At 38.5% G+C, this 23,078-nt stretch overlaps 1 protein-coding gene across 1 annotated transcript in view; it reads right to left on the bottom strand.

The window, feature by feature from the left end:
* Positions 1-23,078, bottom strand: part of LOC148420726 (teneurin-3-like) — a 114,682-nt gene that overhangs the window by 52,361 nt on the left and 39,243 nt on the right. Inside the window, exons 8-17 of the mRNA XM_088418626.1 lie at positions 21,372-21,627; positions 19,710-19,811; positions 17,908-18,102; positions 14,421-14,621; positions 13,195-13,380; positions 4,784-4,930; positions 3,110-3,240; positions 2,880-2,968; positions 1,174-1,293; positions 714-846 (exon numbers count right to left, since the gene is read on the bottom strand). Of these exons, the coding sequence (XP_088274752.1) occupies positions 714-846; positions 1,174-1,293; positions 2,880-2,968; positions 3,110-3,240; positions 4,784-4,930; positions 13,195-13,380; positions 14,421-14,621; positions 17,908-18,102; positions 19,710-19,811; positions 21,372-21,627 (1,560 nt within the window). The remainder of the gene's footprint in view (positions 1-713; positions 847-1,173; positions 1,294-2,879; positions 2,969-3,109; positions 3,241-4,783; positions 4,931-13,194; positions 13,381-14,420; positions 14,622-17,907; positions 18,103-19,709; positions 19,812-21,371; positions 21,628-23,078) is intronic.

The following is a 23,078-nucleotide window of genomic DNA, read 5'->3' as shown; positions in this document are numbered from 1 at the left end:
CGGTGGTACCTCGAGACATGAACGTCCCAGTTTACAAAAAAACTAATATACGAAACTGCATCTGAAGACTTTTTTGACGCAAAGTACGAAAAAAAGAAATTGAGAATTGACAATTTGAAAAGTTGCTGCGCCGTGACTGTAGATTCATTTCTGTCATTCTGTTCCCCCATTGATTAGCTCCTGTCCTAATGCTAGCCTAATGCTGTCCTAATGCTTTAGCTTTCTGTGATTTGGTGGCTAATGCAGATGCTTAGGTAATGAGACAGTGTTTTACAGAGCGAGTGAACATGTGTTTCGGTTAGGCCGTGAATGAATATTACCTGCTCGATAAGCGATACCCTCTGAAATGTTTGCTGGTGCTATATAATGCACCTGCTTACCCTCCTGGCCTCAAGCCAGGAAATTTAATTCATCAACGTTCTCCAACTTCCAGCGAATTTTTTATTTTTTTTTTGCTATTTGCTCTCTTCCTTCTCGGCGAATGCTTTCAGATGGCGTCTCACTCGAAAGGTAAGGTTCCAAGCTTGGCATGAAGGGCATAGTTTACAAAAGAAAATTGAATCAAGATACGAAACATATCACTATCGGAAAGCCATGACGGAATGAATTAATTTTGTATCTCAAAGTACCGCCGTATTGTGTCTTTTGTACTGTACTTTTTTCAAGCATCCTTGCCTTAGTCAGTTGTGAGCACGAACACCGACAGAGCTTACCTTCTTCATGGTCAGAGTGTCCGTAACATAGAATACATTCCAAGGCACCCACACAGTTCGGTACAGGGTCATGAACGGAGCACGTTCAAAACTTATTGTCAGGGATGCGCCACCATTGGCCAGTAAGTCAAACCTGCAACACATTGTATTCTAATATGATTCAAATGAAAAATGTTTGGTAAATAAACTGATTTCCGTTGAGGGTTAGTGTCTAGTTTCACCCGATAAATTAAGAAAACAAGGGTAAAATGCTTCAAACATCTCAAATATGACTACAAATATTCGTTCAATTGATAGTGAATGAAATGACTTAATTTATGATTTTGTTAAATACTTTCCCTTATGATTTTTTGCTGCCCAATGGCTATTAGTGAATGAGTAAATATATAGCTAAAGATGAAATAACTCATATTAGTTTTAAAATTAATTTATGTAGTATATTGTATGCTTATATACACACATGCCATCTTTGCGTGTAACAGTGTATCCATGTTCAGGGAAGTGGACATATGACACATTGACTCCAATCAGGGGTGTTCCATCTGCTGTCAACACCTGACCCCGGATTATTGACACCAAGCTGAAAAAAGAGAAATCAAGAAATTTGTTAATGGTTCACGGGCCTTGGACCCTAACCCTAACCCTTTCTTCTTTGGACTCCGCTCCCCTCCGCCTCCCGGTGTGACTTTTGCATAGACTTTGATAATCGACCAGGTTTCTGTTGTACTTTGCCCTGTTGGGGTTTTTGTTTTACCCACACCGTGTGTGCGCTTTTTGTTAATAACATTTTTTTGGACGGTCATCAAACGTTTCTGTCTGTCTGGGGTACACTACATGTCCGAGTTCCGGAACCAAAACCTAACACATGTAGCTTTCGTAAGTGAGAAGAGTTTGCATAACGTGACGGAGGCGGTTGAATTTCCTCCACTGTTTGTTTTTGTGCCATGTAGACTTGACTGCGTGGTGATGTAATGGCACCGCACGCCCCTGACGTGGTACGGAAGCCGTCAGAAAGTAAATCAATTTCCTTTTTTTTTCATAATATTGATTTTGGGACAATCTAAATCATAGGAAATGAGAATCCTGATTCTTACGTGAAAAATCCTTTATGGATCCTTTACTGTTTAACATCTACTGAACATTCTCCCTCTTGGTGATATTATACGTAAACATGCTATTAGTTTTCATTCGTAAGCTGATAATACCCAACTATACAAGCCTTTAGAAAAAACAAATCCGCCTAAGTGGTGTCAGATGAAAGTCTGCCTTTCCAAGATTTAACGACGGATGTCTTCCAGTTTTCTGCTTCTCAACCCCAGTAAAACAGATGTTAATTATTGGCCCTGCTCAGTGAATACCAATTTGAATCTGGATAATTGTACTATTGCCTTCCAATACTGAGATGAGATTTTAAGGTGTAGCTAATTACCTTTAAAAGTGTACATGGTTTAGCGCCTTCCTATCTCGCCGACTTAGTATCACCATATGTTTTGTCCAGACAATTTCGGTCACAAAACGTTGGCTTGTTAATGACTCTGCGGGCTGGATCCTGGACTTTTTCCTTTCGCGCACCAGTGCTTTGGAATGCTCTGCCTATGGAAGCTCGTGCAGCCGCCTCAGTATAAATCTTTAAGTCTGGACGAAAAACACATTTACTTGGGTCTGTGAATGCAGGTTTCTTCTTCTCCTTCCTGCCTCCTTCTCACGATTAGGAGGTGGGGATAGATGGTAAGAAAAGAATTGAACAATGTCATGCGAACCTGCACTGATCGACCAATGCAATTTTTGAAATAGCCCATCTCCTTCGCGGCGCTTTTATTAGGATGAATCCGCTAGACCAGACTATGAGGAGGATCTAACCCGATGGCATGGCCTGAGATCAAGGCACCTTTGCACTGGGCACTTCCTGCCTAATACAGTACAATGTGTTATTTTTAACACTCAGCATCTAGTGGAACCTGTTGAGCCTAAAAGGGGGCGCCTCCTACCTGCGGTCCCTTCTGAAGGTTTCTTCTTTTTTTTTCTTCTTCTTTTTTTTTTTGGCATACACCAACAATTTAATACTACCATGGCAATTGACTGTTCAACTACAATTGATGCATTGAGCTCCTCTGACTTATGGAGTACGGTGTATTACTACAGATGTATGACGACACATATTCTTACCTTTTATTGAATGGACTATCACCGGATATCACATGAGTGGACTCAGGACCAAGAAGGAAATAGATGGACTGGTAAAAAGACCTGGAAGCCTGTAAAAAGGAAGAAAATCAATCAAAATCCATGAACAAAACGTATACACCAAAGAAACCCTTAAGCTTTGCATTTGTATTCTGACTCATATGAGGTTTAATCATTTTCATTTAATAAGAAACTTTGTTGGCTGTGCAAACCTGCTGAGGAGGCAGTGAAGAAGGGGACTGGCTAAGTACTTCCACTGGGTCAGGTGATCCTTTGCAGTACAACTGGTTTTGACAGAAGGGTTGCAGACAGCAGTCTGGATCCACACAATCAATCAATCCATCTGGGAAAAAAAAGATGATGATATAAATTATATATTATATATATATATATATATATATATATATATATATATATATATATATATATATATATATATATATATATATATATTTTTTTTTTTTTTTTTTTAATTCAAATTTTTCAAATTGCCAGGTAGGAGGTCTCGAGGAAGACCAAAGAGATGGTTTATAGGTGTAAAGGGCATGAAAGTAGTTGGAGTGAGAGAAGAGGATGCAGGAGACAGGCTAAGATGGAGGCAGTTGATTTGCTGTGGCAACCCCTAAAGGGAAAAACCGAAAGGCTAAGAAGTTAATTTGTGTTCAACATTGTAGTGTTTTGTTCTACTTACTCATTGAACCCAACAGAACAATCGCCATGGTTCAGGCCACACATGGTTGTGGATTGGTTCTATTCTTACATTCATGTTTAATTGATGCCCATTAATACAAGAAAAATAAAATAACCAACATGCTACATCAACTTCATTGTCAAAATATACACACCAAATAATACATGGACGCCAATGCATGTTGCATGCTTGCAATAGCCCAGTGTACATCTTGTGACAACCATTACATGTACATAAAAAAACTTACATAAAACACACATCCTCTCCCAGGCTCATCTCTGTTTACTCCTTTGGTGCCTAAATATTGTTTCTTCAGATCTTAAAATAGCTACATTCCTATCAAACTTAGCAATGGCTGCCATGAATGATGTGGTTAAGAGCAGCATCTGCTTCTTTTCAGTTTCATTTATTTTCATAGAAATTCTGGTCTACACATAATTTATAGCTAAAGACTTTTGTATTCAACAGACCATCTACCTTGCATGGGAACGACACCGCCAAACCAATCCTACTTCACAGGCTAGTCCAGGGGTGGGCAAATTTTTTGACCAGAGGGAAGCAAAGGGTGATGAGTGTTTTGATAATCCACCTCATAAGAGAAAAGAAATGTGGTGTGTCTATGTGCTTTAATTTCAATAGAAAATGAGCAAAAGCATTACAACAGTGTTATTCAAGTCCCATGTATTTACCTATCAATTGAAATAACTGAAAATCAAAAGAACAAAATATTGTTTGTTGTTTTGAATTGAAAACAGTTACTATTTTTAAGCACTGTTACTTCCACTATACTTCAGCAATTTAACATAATCACTCTCCTCCTCCCCTTTCTGTTTACTGCAATGATGGTAAAGAGCCCTTGGGTATCAGTCATGAATAATAACACCTCCGCCTAATACATCAGTCTCATTTCGACAGAACAATGAGTTGCAGTTGAAATGTAAACATGCTGAGCCATAGGCACTTTGTTTTACCAGGAATTTATGTTAATAGGAAATAATTGTTTCTGGGTTTATAGGTGAAAAAAAGACTAATGTGTAAAATTCAATTTAATATATCCAACTGGGCAAAGAGCAAACAGATGTTTATCTGTGTTTTGCCTTCTGCATCATGTTTCTAATACAATGTGTCCAAATAATTATCCTGTATTGAAATATCTTGAATACATTTTACTCCATACCATGTCTTCGTAACATACCTCCTTCATTGTCTTTGCCATCTGTGCAAAGGGTTTCCATGGCTACATGACATCCTGCTCCTCTCCATCCAGACTGACAGATGCACCGCCAGCCACTGGCCTCGAGGGTGCATCTCCCATTGTTGTTGCAGAGACCTGGACAGCCCTCTGGTCAGGGCAAAACACATTTCCAGAGTTAGAGCAGTGCCAATGGGATGGGATCGCTGGTGGCCAAAAGGAATTTGTTCATCAATATGTGAAGATGAGAGTGATTCCCTCAACTCACCAAAGCCTAATAAACAGTACTAAAATCATGTTGAGAAAAATTCTCGCAAAGAAAGAGACCAAGGTGAGTTAGCAGCTTCTTAAAAGTTTATACCGATTGATTCTGATGATATTGAGGCAATTGTTTTTTTCTTTATCTTTGAAAATGCATCATGAACGTCACAGGTTACAAAGTTCCCACAGACTGATTTGAATAAATTAAAAAATTAAGAATATACAGTGTGCTCTCATTTTTTAATTGATGGGGTACGGAAAAAACTCGCAAAAAGTGTTATCTATAAATTAGGAACAAAGTAAGAAATTTCATGCATGTGCACAAGGTAACAACCCTCAGACATCGGCCTACAGTGGAGCCCGTAGCTGACCAAACAAAATAACAGGGAAGCAAAGTTTACACTTGAAATTCCAGTTTATTACAAAAAACTCTATATCAACTAACATTGTCCCAAAGCTTTCTTTCGTCCTCACTCCTGTGCTGCAAGTCTCACTCACGTGCGTGCTTCACTCTGAGAATGCTTCAAGTACTGTCCTCAACAGTGAACAGCTCGGACATGACTGGACAGGCACTTAGTCAATCAGCAAACAGGTATTCCTACAAGAGATTTGATTAGCTCCTGGCGCGTTATCGACCAATGAGGGCAGTAGATTACGACGGTCGACGTCGTGCCAGGAGTCAATCACGTGTCTTGTAGGAGTGCCCGTGAGCTGAATGGCAGATTTCCTGGCCGATGTTGACGAAACTCTGCTATATCTCCAGCAGGCGGTCTCCACCTTACATGCGCAGCCAATACAGTAAGGACAGAATAGAACGTTGTTGTAATAAATTTGAATTTCGAGTCTAAACTCTGAGGGGTCCCCCATGGCATGCATTACATTACAGTCAACTAATCTGTTTGTCATTAAGGAAACCTTTACGGTACATCCCTCTGCAATATAGTTTTTTTTTTTTTTTTAATGAAAAAAAAAAAAAAGGCAAGGCACCAAGGCCACGAAAGATGAAGTGTGTGTGTGTGTGTGTGTGTATATATATATATATATATATATATATATATATATATATATATATATATATATATATATATATATATACTAGCAACTAGCAACTACTAGCAACTAAATCAACACATAAAATGCAAAGAATTTGTGCTGTGTGTGTGTGTGTGAGGATTGAAAATAGAGAGCCCTGGGAAATTAAAACCATAGGCAAATGTCATCATAAGAACATTACAAAAATGAATAAATGCATATAACATGAGGAAATCCAAAATAATGAAACAAAAATATCAACGATTTTGAAGATTTTGACATTAACAGATTACCTTTATATCCTGAGAAAAGGAGTGGGCACGAGGAAGAGAAGGAGGAAAATTAGGGAGAAATGTAAATTGAACAAAAGCAGATAAATACTTGGCAATGAACAGATGTGTGGAATCTGCAGCCAAAATAAAAGGACAGAAAAAACTGGAATCATGGGAAAGCAGTGAAGGAAAAACAGGCAAAAATGCTATTCATACTCACTATAAATATGAAAAACATACAAGAGAAAGATGCCATTCACACACAAAATAGGTAAGCATGACATTTTTAGTTTTTCTTAGTTTATTTTAGTTTATCATGTGCTTACCTCAAAAATCCAAGACTTCTTTCTGTGAACACTAATTTCCTATTTTTCTCAAATACTGCTCACAAATCTGTTTTCATAAGTATGGTGGAATATCAGGCAGTAATTTGAGAAAAAAAAATGTGCCATAGACCACCCACAACAAAAGTTTGTGCTATAGTGTATAGTTATGGGATAGTTTTGGAAAAACATATGAGGCGTGAACACCATTTGCCACATAAACTACATACATAATGTTTTTGTATTGTTGATCTGGTTGTTGATTATAGTGTGGCGTCAATGGCTGTACCAAATTGTTGATTATTGGCAGGAAGTGGAACACGCTACTGCAAACGCCGATCCATCCATCTATCTCGGATCGGGTCGCGGGGGCAGCAGCCTCAGCAGGGAAGCTCAGACTTTCCTCTCCCCGGCCACTTCGTCAGCTCCTCCGGGAGGATCCCCAGGCGTTCCCAGGCCAGCCGAGTGACATAGTCTCTCCAGCATGTCCTGGGTCGTCCCCGGGGCCTCCTCCTGGTGGGACATGTCCGGAACACCTCATCAGGAAGGCATATGGGAGGCATCCTAACAAAATGCCTGAACCACCTCTACTAGCCCCTCTCAACACGAAGGAGCAGCGGCTCGACACTGAGTCCCTCCCGGATGACAGAGCTTTTCACCCTATCTCTGAGAGCCCGGACACTCTACAGATGAAAGTCCTTTCAGCCGCTTGTATTCGAGATCTTGTTTTTTCAGCCATAGGGTGACTGCTCTTGACCATAAACGAGAGCAGGAATATAGATCGACGGGTAAATAGAGAGCTCTTTATTTCAAACCGGTACAGAGTCCACATTCCAGCAGAGCTGGCACCAATCCACCTGTCGATCTCTGGTTTCATCATACCCTCACTAGTGAATGAGAGCCAAAGATACTTGAACTCGGGTATTGTCCTCGATGTCCATGCAATGTTGCAGAGGTGGGTCGGCCAGGACAGCCCTACAACATCCTTGGCCTTTAGGAACTTTCACCCACCCCCGTGCCTTGCAACCAAGGAGTTTTTTGACCACCTTATGGAGTTTTGAGTCTCTGTTTCCTCAGGGGAAGGCGTGACAGTGGCATTGAGGAGGTCTTCGAAGTACTCTGCCCCCATCTCCACTGTACACAGTGTTAATGGTGCACTGCTTTGCCCTCCTGAGACGTGGCTGGTGGACCAGAATTTCCTCGACGTCGGCTGGTGGACCAGAATTTCATCAAAGCCATCCAGAAGTCGCTTTCCATGGCCTTACCCAACTCCCACACCCGACTCCTGAAGCCGCGCTCCACTTGGCCAGTCGGTACATGTCGGCTGCCACCGGCCAGAAAGGCAAGATAGGACTCCTTCTTCAGCTTGATGGAATCCCTTAAAACGGATTTGAGGATTTCCCCCAGGACAGGCACCGACCACCTTACGGCCACAACTCCAATCAGCAGTCTCAACAATTCTGCCTCCCACAGGATGTGGGAGAAATTCTGCCGAAGATAGGAGTTGAAACTCCTTCTGATAGGTGACTCTGGCAGACGTTCCCAGCAGATCCTCGCGATACGTTTGGGTCTGACTGGCATCATCCCCCACCATAAGATCCAACAAAGCATCAGGACCACTTGGTAATCATTTGACAGCTCCGCCCTACTCTTTACCCGAGCGTCCAAAACAGGCGGCCACAAATCCGATGATACGACCACAAAGTTATCATCAACGGACTACAGCAAAGGGTGCCCTGGGGCCAAATGCATATATGGACACCCTTATGTTTGAACACAGTGTTTGTTATTGACAATCCATGACGAGCACAGAAGTCCAAACACAAATAATCGCTTGGGTTCGGGGGGGGGGGGGGGGGGTTCACTGCCATTGCCCATGTCAGCCTCGAATTATCGTGGATGCCCGCTGCGCAGTGTTCCTTAACACATCTGGGTTGGCACCTCACACCTGCACATTGAGCGATTTTAGGTACTTTACGAAACTCTGCCTGTGAGATGGATGGATTAATTACGTAAAGCTCTCACTAAGATAATTTTACATATCTAGAACTACACTGACCTGACCATATCAACCGACCAATAGATAGATAGATTGATAGATAGAGATAAAAAAATTCAGATCATGAAAAATGGATGGTAAATTCAGTGTTGAATAATAAATTTAGATCAGTGTTTTTTGCTTAAACAAATCATAATGAAAAATGAAGCAATGAGCAAGTTGCAATAATCAAAGAGCCCTAACAAGAAGCGGTATGAGTGCCTTATTTCTACGAGTACACAAAGACGTCGCTTGAAAGTTGACCCCCCGTTACTTTAGCCAATTTGAGTAAATTTGACAAAAACACAAGTATAAGTCTACTCCTGACTTTTGTTTTTTGTTTTTATGGTATTTACGGTACTTTTAGAGGCATTTCTACATAGTACATCGATGGAGGTTGCAGAAACGAGACAAGACTGCAAGGCAACATTTGCGTGCATGTAAACGCTAATGTTGAAACTAATGTTGTAACAATGAATTGCTTGGAAGTTTGAATGCCTTATTTTTTAGACACTGCTGAATATTACTTGTCCAAAAGCCCTAAATATCATCATCACTGTCTAACATGCCAAATAGCTGCTCCCATTTAAGTCCCAGACATTCTCTTCTTCCTCTTCATCATTTGGTCAAACATCCTCATTACTCTTCCATGGGTAGTCATCCGCCCGAACAGATAAATATGACGTGAAGAACACTGATGACAGCAAAAGAATTTATTACCTCCCCTTCACCGCCCTTGGCACTGCCTGCGCAAGAGTAAATGGACGCTGACCTTCATGACACTTTTTTAGGTTTGTTTTGGTTCCAGAGTTGAGGAGATGATATTTTGTAGTGTAGTTACAGAGTTTTACTGTAAAAAAAAAAGTGGTGAAAAGGTGTCTTTGGTAGGCCACAGCCGGACAATCAACGGCAGTGGTAAAAAATTCACCCTCGGGATGTTTTGTGTTCGCCGGCATTGAACGACATCATAAAGGGGGCGAGGCAACCACAAGGTAAGAGGTGCCGCCTCGAAAAGCAAGGCTTATTGCTTCCTGGTTAGAAATATTCTTACCATAAAACTATTTTATAAGGAAAGAATGTGCCATGTTTATCTGTGGAAAGTGTAACAATAACATTATCTAGGACCTCTAATTCATAGTCATTTATGTTTACACATTTATGAGTGTCACACTCACTGTGATGACAAATATTAAAACATTCTGAATACAGGAGTAAACGTAGTCATCAGATTTAAAAAACACTATGTTGTTTTGGACAACAATCTGTTTCATCATTTTATCATTTTATGTACATGGGTCAGTGAAGGGCAGTAACTGTAAGGTGTCACTTTATTAAGTTCATTGAAGTTGGCATGCATAATGACGGACATTCTTATGACCAGAGAAGTGCTCAAAGTGAACTCAACATATAGTTGCAAATATTATTAATATCAATCGCCTTTTTAATGGTTTGATTACAAGATCCAAAACTCTCTTTGATGTCCAATCTACTGTTTTATTGTGGCCTCTTTAAACAGATTTTGTTATTAAGAATCAACTTCAAAAAAGTGCTGACGATAAAAATCACTGATGAATAGAGCACTCCATGTTGAGATTGTCTTTGCGAACCGAATCTGTAAACTAAAAGAATACAGCAAACCCTCATTTATCGCGGTAGATACGTTCCGGAACCGGAAGTAAGTGGCACCCTCACTTTTCACATTTAAAAAAAAACAAACAAAAAAAACCAGTAGTGAACTGTTCCCCTTTTCCTTTGACGTATCGCCCAGCTGCGATATCGCACAGCTGTGGGGTGGAAGTAGATTAAAACTCCACTGGCACGCGCCGTATAACTAATGAAGCGCATCCCGGCGCTGTTGTTGTCAACAGGCAGGAGGAAGAGACACTTATTATAAGTGTCTTCTCAGCAATTGTCATCATTTTTTGATGGCGTTTAGGCTCAGTAAAAGCCTTCGCGAGAGCAGGCACGCTTTGGAGTTATTGCAAAAGTTCAATATGTAATGAAAAATAATCCTTGAAGTCGTGAATCTGCATAATGGAAAAAAAAAAGCGATGTAGCAAATCCGCGATAGTGGAACCGTGAAGTAGCGAAGGTTCACTGTTTTTATATTCATAAAAAAAATTACTTGTGTCAGGTTCCTCTGTATCTATCGCAGAGTCAAAAATTTAACAAATTAGCTATTGGCATAAGAGTAATTGCTATTCTTTTTTTTTTTTTAATTTACAGATTGCATGCTGAAATAATGAAAAGTCAACAGTGTATGATTGGGGAAAGCAAAGAATAATGAAGGAAAACACGGTGGATGGAGGGTAAAAAATCAGCACAGTACCTTTTACTCTAATATCCGGATTGTGAGCTTTGAAAAGAGAAAGAAAGAAAGAAAGAAAGAAAGAAAGAAAGAAAGAAAGAAAGAAAGAAAGAAAGAAAGAAAGAAAGAAGTTTAATTCGCAGAATAGTGTAGAAATCTGTAGTAGCTAGTTGGAAAAAAAATGTCATCTTCACAGAGAATATTAGTTAAGTTACTCAACATGAGACAGAAGAAAATACTAAATGAGACACAAAGAAGTCTAAACAAGTAGGTAAGAAGGGCTTAAAAAAAAAGAAGACTTAATACATGCCATCAAATTCATTAAATTTTAGAACCTCTCAAAATAAATGTGTTAACAAAAAAATAATCAACATAAAGTGTATTCTTTTAGATTATAGAAGATATCTTTTCTCAAAAAGAAAGCAATTCATTCTTAAAACTTATTTGGCCACAAAAAATAACAAAAGTATCAGACCAGTTAAATAATTATAAATAATAAATACTTGTCCTCAGAAAGATATTCAATATAAAGCATCCTCTTTTGGGATTACAGTAGAGATCCATTCAGAAAAAAATAAATAATTAACTTGATTATGAATAAATATTTGTCCACAAAAAATAAACAACATAAAATGTCAAGCCTGTTCTCAAAAAAATAAAATTATAAATAAATATTTGTTCACGAGATAAAAAATAAATGTAACACATCCTCTTTTGAGATTACAGTTTAGATACATCCACAAAAATAAATCATTAACCTCATTAATAATTATTTGTGCACAAAAAATAATTAACATGAAGTGTCAGACCTCTTCTCAAAAAGAAACAATTATAAATAAATACATGTATATGTATTTGTCCACAGAAAAATATTCAATTTGAATTGTCCTCTTTTGGGATCATCATAGAGATCTGTTCACAAAACAAAAATAAATCATTAACTTGGCAGGTAATGAGCGGTAGCACGGGACTAAGTGGATCAAATCATTCTAGTATTGGGGAGAAACTGGGTTTTTAAAATAATGAAATCCAATGAATAACCTACTGAACGTAAAATGTATTTCATAAACTTATATTTTCCTGAAATATTTAATTCAATATTTAATCTTGAGTAACCCCTGTAGTTCTGTAAATATCCAAAAAGTTGCCAAAATTTGACATTAAAAAGAAAAAAATCCCAAATCATATTTTGTACATGCTAGTACAGAGGTCCCCAATAATTGTTTTTTCCTAAATGGTGGAGCACGTTTTTATTATTGTGTAAGGAACTCCCCCGTGAGTCCAGACATCTTGTTGAGAGTCAAGGTTTGATTTTAGGGTTTAGGTTAGAATTGGATTTTGGTTGCAGTTAGATAATCTTTTGTGATGGTTAAGGTTACGAAACACATTCTGCATGTGTGTATTGTATACATATTCCAAGGCTGTTTTGTTTCGAAGACTTTTCATTTTGTGAGAAAAAAGAATGTTACCAGCTATTCAATGCTGCAGATTTCACAGATGGGAAAATGCAGTTATAATGTAATGTGTTGCATGAAATAAAAAACTTCCCTGGAGCAAAATAAAAGCTTCCCCGCAGCATTTCAAGCAAAGTCTTTTGTCAACTCCAAGTCCCACTATACATAGCAGGAACCTAGCATTAAGAGTCAGGCTAAGCCACTCGATAAAGTCACTTGAAAGGCTTAAATGTAAAGGTAATAAGTTGTTTGTTAGCGCCCCCTGGTGGTTTTGGGCTCTCAACACTAACATTTCTATTGCGCCTCGTTTACGAGTTGCCGTTGACAGCATTAATGCTAATATCGGGGTAAATGCATGATGAACCATCGGGTTTTCAAGATGTCAAAAACTGAGAATATTTCCAACTTTTAATGGCAGTAAATGAGCCTGATATGGGCTAAATTTGACCTCTGCAGGGTGTACCTCTTGACCCCCCATTTGCAAGCATCAGGAAGGGACGGCAGGATGGCATAGCGAAAGTCGACATGCTTTGACAATCCATGCAATATTAAGCCTTCTAGTGTTTTTCGTATGCTTCACCTTTGATATCAAACATCCAAATCATCTAAAAGCCCAAGGTGGGTCAAAATTCCCCCCACGGATTAAGACAAATCAGAAATCATTAAGGTGTCTATGATGTGTTGATAAATGCGTGCGTGTGCACGTGAGTAGACTATCAAACTTACCGATACTACAATGCTCTCCAGTCCAGCCCTGGTCACACTCGCACTTCCCCTCCTTACACACACCGTTCTTGCTACACAGTGAGTGGCAGGCCTTCTGGTCACACACAGTTCCAGTCCATCCTTCCTCGCACCGACATAAGCCACCATAACAAATGCCATGACTCCCACAGTCCACCTCACACACCTCTGTCAGGAAAATGGAAAGAAATTAGTTGACTTATGAATTGTGCCTTTGTTAACTTTCAGAGAGCATTATAGCTGTAGAATGCAAGAATGTGAAAAAAACTTGCTAAAACTAACATTCTATTCTAATCTTATTTGTTCAAAATACTGCGTATTAGGGCTGCACAATCAATCGAATTTTAGTTGTGATCACGATATTGGCTGCCACGATTAATTAAACTGATCCTTGGTGATCTTAACATTTAAAAAGCCTACTACCATACATGTCAAATCGAGCATTATGTCATCCTACCACTAGGGAGCGATGTTTCACACATGTTTGCATGACAAAAGCCTTTGGTGAGTTTCCCAACTGATTCCTAATGTGCTAGCCATCAATTGAGACCCATTTTAAAAAATCCGGACAAAAATTGGAATTAATTCAGTTTGAAATGACTGAAAATGACATTTTGACTGCTAATTGATTCAAATTTGCTTCAAAGAAAATATGTGCTTGGTTCTAAGTACGCTTGATTTTTTTCATTGGTTTGCACTCAGCAAGTATTTGGCAAGTTTTTGCCATGTCTTGGGTGTATTTGTTGCATAATTATTTACTTCATTTATTTATTTTAGTTTTTTATTATTATTACTTGTAAGTATCAAGCCTTGAAGCCTTGTTTATATACTGATTGTTTAAAAATAAATGGACAATAAACAGACATGTTTGACCAAACATGATGTATAAATGTGATTAATAATCGTGATTTCAATATTGACCAAAATAATTGGGATTATTATTTTGGCCATAATTGTGCAGCCTTACTATGTATATACATTTTATTGTTTTTATTTTCCTGATCGTTCTGCTAATTTATATTTTAGGGTAAATATTGTCTAAAGAGCAGTCTGCTGTGCAATTTCTATTTAGTCCCGCTCCCCTCTACCCCGATATAACGCTTAATTTGTGCCAATGAATTCTCATAAACAAGTTACCATTTTTGCACCTGCATAAGCCACTTGCATTTACATTTATACTTACAGTAATTCAATGACATGATACAGACCTAAGGAACAATCTGGCCCATTCCAATTCTGGTCACATGTACAGGTTCTAGTTTCTGTGTTATATGTTCCATGACCTGAACACTGGTCTGGACAAACCGCCTTGGCAATTTCACAATGGGCTCCACCCCAGCCTGGCTGACAGTGGCATTCGCCATGAATGCACACCCCATGGGCTGAGCAGCTGGGATCTATGCAATCCACTAAAGGCAAACAAATAAAGAGATACACAAAAATGAAGCATGATGCTGATAAATGACGTTGTCAGTGAAGTCAGAAGTTATATTACACACACAGTACATATATATATATATATATATATATATATACAGTCGGCCCCCGGCTTACGAGCGCCCTGATTTACGAACAATTCGCCTTACGAGCGTGGATCAGGGAGATTTTTGTCCTCCGCTTACGAACAAACCTCTCGCCTTACGAGCATTCCGACATTCTAGTCATTGAGTGTGTAGAAAGTTCTCGCTTAACTGCGTCAACAAATTCAGCAATTGCGTCATTTAAAATCATTGGTACATACTTGTGGCGGTAACGTAAACGCTATTGCTCTTACAATGTCACACTGACTGTCTCACTCACGGTGTCTAAATATATATATATATTACCATTTAAGTGTAGTGTTTGTACAGCTAAAGGGAAAAACAGCTGACATGAAATTAAATGTGCCGATTGCAGGACAAAGAATTGTCATTGGTTTAAATGTGTGTTTTTTTTTAAATTAATTGTCAATACATTCCAACCGTTTAAAAAAAAAAGTGCGAATAATTATCAGTCAGTCAAGGAGACGCCAATATGCTATTGGTCGATTAAGGTCACCCGGTCTCACTCACGGAGATGCTATTGGCCGGCGTTACACGTCAATCACAGAAATGCCGATATGCTATTGGCCGAACGCCTTTATCTAGCTTGATGGGACAGGTTGGAAGGAAGGAGACAAAATGAGTGAAAAACGGAATGTTTTGAAGACTTTGCAAACTTTATCTGTTAGACATAGCTTCTAAAATTACTAGCAGCGGTAAAGGAAGAAATAAGAGGATGATGTTTTAGTATCTCCGTGATTTGCACCCTGACTGAAAGAGTTACTGTAACACTGTAAGACCAATAGCATATGAGCGACGCGCGCTGTGTCCGAGCGTAGGTCTGCACTCTGATACGGGTGGTATTATAGTACCATCCAGTAGATGCTTGACATAATTGCAAGTCATGTCAATCGAGCAACCTCCCAACATGCTTTGGGGCAGCGCCATTGTTGCCATACTGTGAGCTGAACCGAACAGTAAACTGATGCACGAACAATCTATAAGTGTGGTGCCTTGTTAATATAACACATGCAAACCCTCCCCTCCGCCACCACCCAGCTCAATTCACGTCGGGAAAAACAGCTGACTTGAAATTAAGTGTGCCGATTGCAGGACAAAGAATCGTCACAAGTTTAACTGTGTTTTAATCAATAAGATGTCAATACATTCCAACCGTTTAAAAAAAACGTGCCAATAAGTATCAGTCAGTCAAGGAGACGCCAATATGCTATTGGTCGATTAAGGTCACCCGGTCTCACTCACGGAGATGCTATTGGCCGACGTCACACGTCAATCACAGAAGTGCCGATATGCTATTGGCCAAACGCCTTTATCTAGCTTGATGGCACAGCTGGTTGGGATGGAAGGAAGAAGAGAAAACCCTGACTGAAAAAGTTACTGTGACACTGTAAGACCAATAGCATATCTGCTTTACCGCGTTGACTTTAAGCTTTCGTCTCTGCTCCCCTCTGCTTATCTCAACTCAAGTCACGTCTTTCCAAAGGTAAAAATCATTTTTCCTTTGAATTTGTTATTTAATGCAACTGTACAGTAGATTATGTCACTCAATATTAATATATTGTTTTTACCTAAGGCTTCTGCGCGCGTTGCACGCATTCACGAATTAACATGGGTTCGGATTGCCCGCTATACGAGCATTTCGAGATACGAGCGTAGCCGCTGAACGGATTAAGTTCGTAACCCGGGGGCCCACTGTATATATATATGTGTATATATATATATATATATATATATATATATATATATATATATATATATATATATATATATATATATATATATATATATATTAATACATATACTGTATACAGAATATGAGCTAACATATAAGTTGCATATTCTTGCATCATATGAATATACTGTAATGCCACGCGATAATGTTTCTCTCCTCAGTAATGATCACAGATATCAATTTTTTGTCATCCAACTTGTCAGATTTTTCATGGGAATCCTCCATGCCATATTTAAATCTGGGGACACAGCAGTGTCATATAATTTAATGATAACTAAACCTACGATTATTTTGACAATATAGTGTTGGTCATTAAAAAGACATTTACTTGCAGGATTTTGATATTTATAATCATTTAATGTATTCCTTTTTCATGAAAAATGCTCTAAAACTAGCCCTTTAAGGGCTACAGTAATTGTGAACAATGAACATTTATATATGTGCGAAACAATTAGTAACACTGAGTATGTCTGAGCAGACCAAGATGATTTAAGATAAAAATTAGTGTTTTAAAAATGAAGGTGACAGTAACAAAACATTTGTTAATATTTTTAGTTGCATTTACTTTGCATTGGCTACCACATATGAGAGTACTCCCTTTTTCTTTTGTAACTCTCTACCCCGAAAATCAAATTCGGCTCCACGCGTCAAAATGACGTTATTTCAGCAACCACGCCCCTTCGCATGCGGTCCATGTGGAACAGATTTTCCGCAATGCGTCCCTTCCGGAATTTTTTACAAACGGACAACATGGTGGACGAACTACTGCTTATGGAAGAAAGAAAAAATACTTTTATGATTCGACCGAAAAGGAATATCGTGATATAAATACCGTAAACAACTCCTGGCGAGCAACACGTTGGGGAGAGATGATGAGTCTGTGGAGATCATTTGAGTCTACTAGGATTTTCTACCTCTGCTATAGAGTAGTGTTGTTTGTATGCTATAGAGTCCATTTACTGCCACCTATAGTATGGGAGAATATCGTCTGACTGCGCGGGAAAAGCTTCACTGCTTCGTATAAAGTTCTGCAAAATGCGTGCTAGTGCGTCAAGTATAAACCAAGCTAAACTTCTCCTGCAGACTTGTTTTCACCGTAGTGACTTTCAGACGCAAATTCAGAAAAAAAACATTTTGTATTATGCAAACGGATTTTTTCCCAATGGGGGATTTTTTTTGCACGTGCAGGTTTCATTGTATAGGAGTTTTACTGGACCAATAAAAGTTAGTTGTTTTTTTTATTTATTTTTTTTTAATCATCACATGAACAGCGGTTCAAACATGTTTTTAAACATGGCAGTAATAATGTGAAGTGTTAACTAAAACATTGCCCATGGAGGTATTACAGGTTTTATGATGTGGATACTTTGACTCGAGCACAGGGTATTTTTTTTTTTATTTAGCTGTATATTGCATATTTACCTTCTTCACAGTTGTCTCCCTGGTAACCAGTATTGCATACGCAGGCACCCATAATGCAAATGCCATGTCCTCCACAATGGATATCAATACACTGGTTGTAGGGCACGTCACACTCTGTGCCTTTCCACCCACTGTAGCACTGGCAACGTCCACGGAAATAATGACCATTCCCATTGCACAGGATAGGACAGGAAGCTAATTTAGGACAGAAATATCAATTATTTTGGCTACTTAATAATCCAACTCTTCTCAATACTGTGGGAAAATAATAAAGTTATTCATTGCTGGCCGTGATCATATTTCAGCATTGGGTGACACCACACTGTAGATTTAATGACTTTTTATAAAATGAATCACACACTCTCACAATAACGTACAGGAGAAAACAGAACGTAATTTTCATTTGATTTGTATGTGTATTCATACATCCACACACTTCCCAGAAAGAGACATCGAGGTGTGCCAAAAGAAAATCGCATTCACTATTATTCACAATTTGTATAGAATGTCCCAAAATCAATGTGATACATCAACAACGTGCTGCGAAAGCCAACCAAAACAAATACGCTCCACACAAATACAGTAAATGGATGATGATGCGCTTTTATTTTGAAGTTGGCGTTTGCTGCGATGGTTGCTAGCAGCTAGCTTTGTTTCTCCACGCGACTTCATTTCTATTGCTATCGCATGGAGTCTCTGCCAAGATTAGCACACCACCATTTAAAACATCATATTCATACATTGACATACATTCAAAAGAATGGGGGTCAAATGACTTTGATATTCAACCTAATCACAGTAAATGGTTTATCACGTCACTTATATTTGCAATAGCTAATCAAATAACAGCTTCCATCTTCCATTGTCATGGTTGGAATGTTAATGAATAAAAATAACATATAGAGTATAAATTGTGGTCAATACATTGTTTTTGTGGTACTTTCCTTACAACTCATAAATTAATTATGAAAAAAGGACACTTTAATATTAGTCTCAATTGGTCTCAATTCCCTCATGCAGAGAAATTAAGTTTATTAATTAAATGAATTCATTAAATTCCTTAATAAAAGCACATGTCATTGACAGTTCTTTATTGAATTGACGCAAAAATCAGAATCAAACCGAAATGCGAGACGGTCGAAAATCTCTAGCCCTGATCAACTACCAAAAAAAAAAAAACACACCAGAGGCTGTTAAAATTTTCCATTACAATGATAATTCTCATTTTGTTTTTATATTTTCTGAGAGGAATTAGTTCAACATTATGCATATTATTGTACTGGGTGTCTGTTTTTAGTCCATTAAATGAGAAGTTTGGTGATGTCCAGTTCTTCACTCTAATGCAAATTAAAACGACAGTCGTAATATTTTCAAGTTACAGAAGCTACTGTGTAGTGTTTTTGTAACCAAGAGTTATATATTATGATAATACATTGGGCTGTGGTAATCCAAATAAATTGTGATGACGGTTGCATTGTCAAGATGTCATGTGTTATTCGATGAGAAAAGATACAGCATATACTGTACTCTAAATAATATATCAACTAGGGGAGGTGGACTAGAATGGGCTGGAGGTGTGGGATGGCTTTGATTTGACAACGGGGCAAGGTGATGCGGTGGAGCCACTTGCAGTGGGGCAGCAGATATCAAAACTTGTCAAGAAACATAGCTTTGAATCATTCATCCATAATAATTCAATTGAACAGACGCATTCATTCAGCATGTGCAGATCACACTCACTTCTCAGATTAACACCAGGGCAATTACCTTCCATATGGGAGGCAGACTGTGTGCATGCATACCTCGAGAGCAGTCGGGCCCCAGAAATCCAGGAAAACAATGGCATATTCCTGAGAGACAATCTCCGTTTGCATGACAATTCTGGGGACACTCCATAATTGACTCTGGCGTAGACAGAAGCAAAGAGGTGGTCCGGTAGCACAAGTTCAAGGATATACAATCATATCATCACGTTTAAATTGCACATCCAATGATTTGTCCGCTATGGTTGTTATAGTTACAGATAGTAAATCCAGTCGACAGATTTGAGAACCTACACTAATTATTCTGCTTCCTTCGTCGGTTTTGCCATCACGCACCATTTTTGTCTGTCTTCTGTGAAGCACGTTAAGACTTTAATGTTGTAGGGAGCTTTTAGTACATACAGGTGATGTGTTTGGCTTTTTATTCCACATTACATGATAGTTCAATTTATTGCCCTCATCAATAATATGCACCAATCAAAGCAGCGTCCCCAATTTACTGTACGTCTATGTACGATGACAATAAAGGCGTTTTATTTGTTATGATCTGTGTTTTTCGTTGGTGCTCGCGCGAGTAGCTTCTGAGGGACTGACTATTGGTGACGCTGCCTTATATATGTCCCCCGTGTCATATACATGACGTTTTTGATGGTACGCATTCTCGTCTTGCGCGAAGCCTTATTCCGCGCTTTCAGCACCGCCTCTAGCGCTCATCCGGGGATCATAGAACCGCTGTTACAAATGCAACTGTGGTTTTCTTTTGTTCCTTGTAGTTCATGGTTTGATTTTCCCTTGTGTCAGTGTCGTGTTACTTTGATAGTGTCCACCAGTCCTCGTCAACCTGTTTCCTTGTGTTAATCAATCATTTTCTGAAACCATTCGTCTCTTGTCCAGGTGTTCATCGTTGTTTCGTCAGTCTGAGGTGTACTTAGATTCCTGTTTCCTTTCGATTCTTGTCGGGTCTTTGATGATTTTGATGTTGCTGTTGCAGTCTTTTTTTTCACCTTTGCTTGTTTTTTGGGTCAACTTTTTATGAAATAATTATTTGAGCAGTTCGTGTTTTTTGTCATCACCCAGTTCATCCTTGTGTTTTGTTTCTGTTTTCCACGTTTATAATCTCAGCCTTTATGATAGCGATGGCAGAAATTAAACAACGAGCGATCGGATAATTTGTAACGATTGATTCAGAAAGTTAATCGATCTTTTGGAACATTGGAAACATCTTGGCTATATATAAAGTATCAAATTCAAACAGAACTGTGCTGCTTGCCAACTCTTCAGTAAGCAAACTATGACTATTTTAGGAGTAACCTTAGATTCAATTTATTTTGGTTATTTATTCTTGCTCTATTTTTTTAGCTTGAACATCTGCAAAAAAGACAAATAGAGGAAAAACATTTAACAGAATCATTGAATCAATAAGAAAAAGTTTCATTGCTGTAAATTTGGTCTTTCTACTTCCCGCAACATATTTACAGTTAATAGACATTTCCATACAGTGTTATTATAAGATTTTTAGAGAGTTGTGGGCCGCAAGCTGTTTTCCTGTAAAAAGGAACTTTCCTTATGATCCAAAATTTAATTAAAGTAAAAGTAAATTCAAAGGGCACTTTAATGTCTTCAACCTTATTGTAGTTGAGGTGATTTTTATGTGTCCACCGTATTTTTTGGAGCATGAGATTACCTTCAGCAAAGACTTACCGAGGAAAATAGTATTGTAAGACACTTGCTCTGTATTGCGCCCATCGTTGTAAAATGCGAGATGCCAAATGCCTGTGTCCAGGTACTGGATGAAGCCGGCCTCATGTATGTTCACGGATCGCTTGTGACGCATCTCCCCCTCTGGGTCTTTTTGAATATCTCCAAGTGAGTCTACATGAGTCATGTCTGTGTCACTCAAAGATCTTTTGTCTTTGGAAATGAGTCGACTTCCATCTAGCAGCTCCACAAAGTCATACTGAAAGATAAGCGTGCATGAGCAATGTAAGCAAATCAAAGTCACGTTTTTTTCATCACACATTTTTAAGCAAAAGTCTCATCAATGCTAACTTGTAGGTCACACTTTACAACAAATTATTAGAACTTGAAAGGTTTTCATTATAATATCGTCATACATGGACATGCCTTTGTGCGAACAATTAAGAGCTTTAATGGTAATGTTTGAAAAATGAAAATAGATGGTTATTGATTGAATGAATTTGAGGAACAGGGAAGTCAAAGTGTTCATTGTCAGTGTACAAACAAGTTTCTCCGTACAATGAAGTTCTTATTTTGCCATACACATGAATGTCGTAAGAGAAAAACTACGTTAAGACAAAGAGCAAGGTATATAACAACAAATTAACAGAGCGCAGGTATGAACCGTAAGTGGGTAGACTGTGTACATGTACCTACAATAATGCACAGGATATCTACAGTAACGTGCAAGTTTGCATGGAGATACAGATAATGTGCATGTGTGCATGCTTGGTTTATGTGGTGTGCATGTTGGATAATCCAGCATCATATGTGGATGAAAGTCTGAGATGCTATGAAACTGAAGGTTTGATATAATCTAGAGTATGGATAATATAATGGAATGCCTAATGGTTGAAATCCATTTCAACAAATAAACTCATGTTATGAAACGTGTCAAAAGAATAATGGATGGAAGGATGGATGGTTGTCTATGTCTGTCCAGGATCTTGCTTTTATATCTTTCATAATAATTTAAAACAATTTATCATTTCTCTTTATAGATATCAGGTTCAAGATCACGGGATTTGATGGACACCTATGCATCCATCCATTCATAATCTACCCCTTATCCAAACTTTGGTTGAAGGGGCAGCAGCTTTAGCAGGGAAGCCAAGACTTCCCACTCCCTACTCACAGGAAGAAATATAACAGAATATGTAGTGCCACCTTTTACATTTACAGTAACATTTGTAACATGTCCTTTAATATGAAAACAGCAAGCACATGTCCAGATTAAAAGAACCACTCGTGAAAGTCGGGTGTTTTGTCAGAGACTCTTCACTTTGAAGAGGAATTGCCCTGCTGTGTAACTTATCATTTCTTATTGATGAAGCTAATTGGAGTTGGATATCCTCATCCCCATAAATACTCAGGAGAGCCTGTAGCTTATTCGGTATCCATCCAGCTATCATTTTTTTCTCTCTTCTTCCATTATTAAAAAAAAAACAGGAAAACTGACCACAGTAGTAAAAGCAACTGCTACTGAGTCCCCATTTGGATGGCTGCTAATAGTGAGAAAAGAGCACACCCACCCAAATCAACGTAATAAGGAATGAGTGATTATCGGCCGGGCTGATTAAAGGGTCAGATATTCGCCATATTGATGCTTATCAGCCTTTTTTATCATACGGATGGCGTTATAAGCCTCTAATAATCCAGCCTTGCACTTCA

This window comes from Hippichthys cyanospilos, chromosome 7 (assembly GCF_059441005.1).
Source record: "Hippichthys cyanospilos isolate Australia breed blue-spotted pipefish chromosome 7, RoL_Hcya_1.0, whole genome shotgun sequence".
NCBI classification, from domain to species: Eukaryota; Metazoa; Chordata; class Actinopteri; order Syngnathiformes; family Syngnathidae; genus Hippichthys; species Hippichthys cyanospilos.
The sequence above is the reverse complement of the archived record's forward strand: the minus strand, read 5'-3'. Positions and strand labels throughout refer to the sequence as shown.